The sequence below is a fragment of the Rhagoletis pomonella genome, unplaced genomic scaffold, assembly GCF_013731165.1.
Source record: "Rhagoletis pomonella isolate Grant_MI unplaced genomic scaffold, Rhpom_1.0 Rhpom_scaffold_00007, whole genome shotgun sequence".
Classification (NCBI taxonomy): domain Eukaryota; kingdom Metazoa; phylum Arthropoda; class Insecta; order Diptera; family Tephritidae; genus Rhagoletis; species Rhagoletis pomonella.
This window is the reverse complement of record NW_023458561.1, coordinates 19,139,964-19,143,313: the sequence shown is the minus strand read 5'-3', so window position 1 is coordinate 19,143,313 and position 3,350 is coordinate 19,139,964. Positions and strand designations below refer to the sequence as shown.

The following is a 3,350-nucleotide window of genomic DNA, read 5'->3' as shown; positions in this document are numbered from 1 at the left end:
CATTGTAATGGGTTTGAACTTGTTACCAGGGGGTTTCTGGGGTTGCGGTTAAGAGTTTCAAACAAATTCAATCATGTTTTTTTAAGTTGGTCGCCATTTTGGATCCACCATTTTGAATTTGGAAGATCTGACATCAGCTTCATAATCAGAAAGCTCAGAAACCCACTAGAAACGAGTTTGACCCTTGACAATGTTTAAAACGTTCAGTATCAACGTTTTCATTTTTGTACTTCTTTTTAATATGATCGCCATATTGGATCCGCCATCTTGAATTCAAAAAAATTGACTTCAGATTTGTAAATTTTATGCTTGATGCCATGGCAACCGTGTGTATTTTATTGTTGTGAAATTACAAATGCAACGAATATGCAAATAAAAGAGCATATGCACAACATGGTATTAGTGTTGTCGTTGACATTTCTTTCATCCTTTGCTTAAAGTTTTTCTACGAAAAAACAAAATCAAAATTTTTGTGTTCAATTTGCTTATCATTAGCAACCTTTTTCTTTTATTCATATTTCAATTTCGCCAGCTAATTGACAAAAAATCCCAACTAGCGTATTAGAAATGATAAAATATGGCTTCCACTTCGATAAATATATCTAAAATACTAGAAAAGACACGAATTGGAATGAGTGGATCGTGAGTTTTCAGCGAAATCAGTAGCTCGTTTCTGTAACAATTCTCTACCAAGGCGAATTGAGAAATGAATTCACCGCCCTGTTCTCTACTGCTAATTAGTAGGTGAGAATGACGTATTTTCTCTACCAGTAGAGAAATAATCGGTAGAGAAAAGTTACAGAAACGGGCTACTGGTTTTCGTTTGACAGATTTTGCATGGACGAAAACACAAGTTTTAGGTCGAAAACCAGTTTTACTCGCGTACTTATGGAGTTTATCCCACAGGAACATGTGTATACAACTCTGCTGTCAAACACGCACATACGCTTTCCTATGGTGCGCCAGGTTTTGCAGGATGTATGCCTGGATTATAATGGAAGTAGCGGAACGGAGTCAACTGTCACTTAATTATCTATTGTATATGCAATGAATTCAATCGATTATAATGCACTTGAACGCAATGTAAAACGGAAGCATCTAAAAGGTATAAATTCGCCTTGAATAGATCCTTACGAATTCGCCGCGATTTGTTACGATAACCAAGGTATTAGTCCAAAGTCGTTCCCGTACGCCACGGTCACATAAGGTTTATTAGGGCCGGTTGTTCAATGTCTGGTTAGCACAAATCGGAGGTAGAAGCTCTGGTTAAATACAACGACTGCTTTATCGATCACATTGTCTATGCATGATGTCGAAATCGTCGATACTGATGTTTAACCGGCAAGTAGTGTTAACCAGACATTGAACAACCGGCCCAAGGTGTATTAAACAAGGTGGTGTTGGGGCGACAGCTGAGTTTTTCGCCGTGGAGGCCATTACGTCAAAATGATGTGTTTGTTGTAACTCATATCAATGACAGTATGCACATCAGCGTATAATTTGCTAGTGTAATTTTTTACTTATATACGGCCAACACCACCTTGTTAAATACGCCTTGAACCGGCCCTTATAGGTAGGAATGTTCGATATTTAAGAAAGTATCGATATCGATACCGATGAAGCGATTTAATTCATTGCTTGTAAAATCGATATGGCGATATATCGGGCTGAACAATATCGATATCGGAAAAATCGATGTGGAAAATCCTACTCCCAATTGAACAGAATATTAGACCTGCTTATCAACTCTACTAATTGTGTTATTTCCATCTTGTTTATTTACTGAGGATTAAAACGGCATGCTCGTCGACTCAAGCGGTTTGTCATACCTAAGAGCTAAATAACTCACACAAGCTGTTGATTAAACCTACTTTAGTATTTTTCCATACACTTCTTTGTACATGAAAAATAAATTTCAACTTAAATATCGATATTGCGGGTAAAGTATCGATGTCTTCGATATATCGACCTTAGAATATCGATTAAAAAAATCGATTATCCTGCGATGAAAAACCGATATTCAGAAAAATCTATACGATATCGAACATTAGGCGAAAACAGCTGTGCCCCTAAAACCTGCAAATCGTGAAGTACAGGAACAGACTATTTATTTTCTGGCAAAAGTATCGATATTTTGATATATCGATATTTTTCGCCCAATTCTATTTACTAGAATTGTTTCATATTTACTAATAAGTCAAGGCGGATGGTTCTGTGTAATGTTGTGTATATCGTGTCAAACGCCGACTAAAAAGTACAAATGTTCAAAATGTTTAGTTCGATAGTAAGACAAATAAACCGAAAACATCAATTGAAACAGTTAAATGCTTATTCTCTTCAATGTTAGTTGCTCACTTCCTTGCTACAAAAAACATCAGGACACGTGTGTTTCCAAGCAATCCTTAAACATTGAGACATGGGAAGTCTATAGCATCAATGAGCCTACTCTGCACGAGCCTTTCGGCACCGAGGATACAGTGCCCCGGAGTAAACTGGAGCTTCTGAGTAATAACCTGATCCATATTACATATATATTAATATTGATGCCCTATTATGAACTCGTACGACGCACGATAAACGCTTTCATTCTGTTATCCCTTATTACGAACTGATAATAGTAGCAAACTCGACAGTTAGCGTAACTATTGTTGTTGTTGTTGTAACAGCGTAGAGATTCCCAAAGGGCCCTGTCACACGGCCAGTATTTATTGGCGTGATCCAAGTATAGCGATATTTATTGACGGTGTAGCATGCAATATTGATCGCGATCCATATCGCAAAATTTGTAAAAATTTGGAAACATGGATAGCGGAACGCAAAACCGTCAATAAATATTGAACGTGTAGCATTTTCAAAACGCGATCCATACATTTCGCCAGTAGATATTGTACCCTCATAATGCGAACCATGGACCGAACCGTAGACCCGACTGTCGTAGGAACGATTGTGTAACTGATTTGTGTTGGTTAATGATAAAAGTGAACAAAAATAACAGACACACAAATTAATACATCATTCAAGTTAATACAATTTCATATGATCCGCCTGCAAGCGTTTATCGTCTATCGTATGAAATTCATAATAGAGGGGTTAGTATGTTATTGTAATCTTGTTTTTTTCCTTACTAGAACACTGCGAAACGCTCCACAATTTACTCTACAATCCGCATCTTCGAAATTTACTCACTGAAATTGATGTAGCTCCAGACGCTTGGAAAGCTATGAAAGCAGCAATGCAAGAACCACTATTTCTAGAGTTCGCCGATGAATGTTTGGCAATTATTGAACCCAATACTGACGATTATAATTAAAATATAAATTTGATAGATAAATGTGCGTTCAGAAATGCAT

The 3,350-nt window shown here is 37.0% G+C and overlaps 1 protein-coding gene across 2 annotated transcripts; it reads left to right on the top strand.

Moving 5' to 3' along the window:
• Nucleotides 1-2,058: 2,058 nt before the first annotated feature.
• LOC118742407 (zinc finger HIT domain-containing protein 3) lies at nucleotides 2,059-3,350 on the top strand (the record flags this gene model as incomplete). Of its 2 annotated transcripts, none has more annotated exon segments than XM_036474464.1 (3): nucleotides 2,059-2,284; nucleotides 2,348-2,505; nucleotides 3,129-3,350. In XM_036474464.1, coding segments are annotated over 3 exon segments (405 nt in total). In that variant the 5' UTR covers nucleotides 2,059-2,219.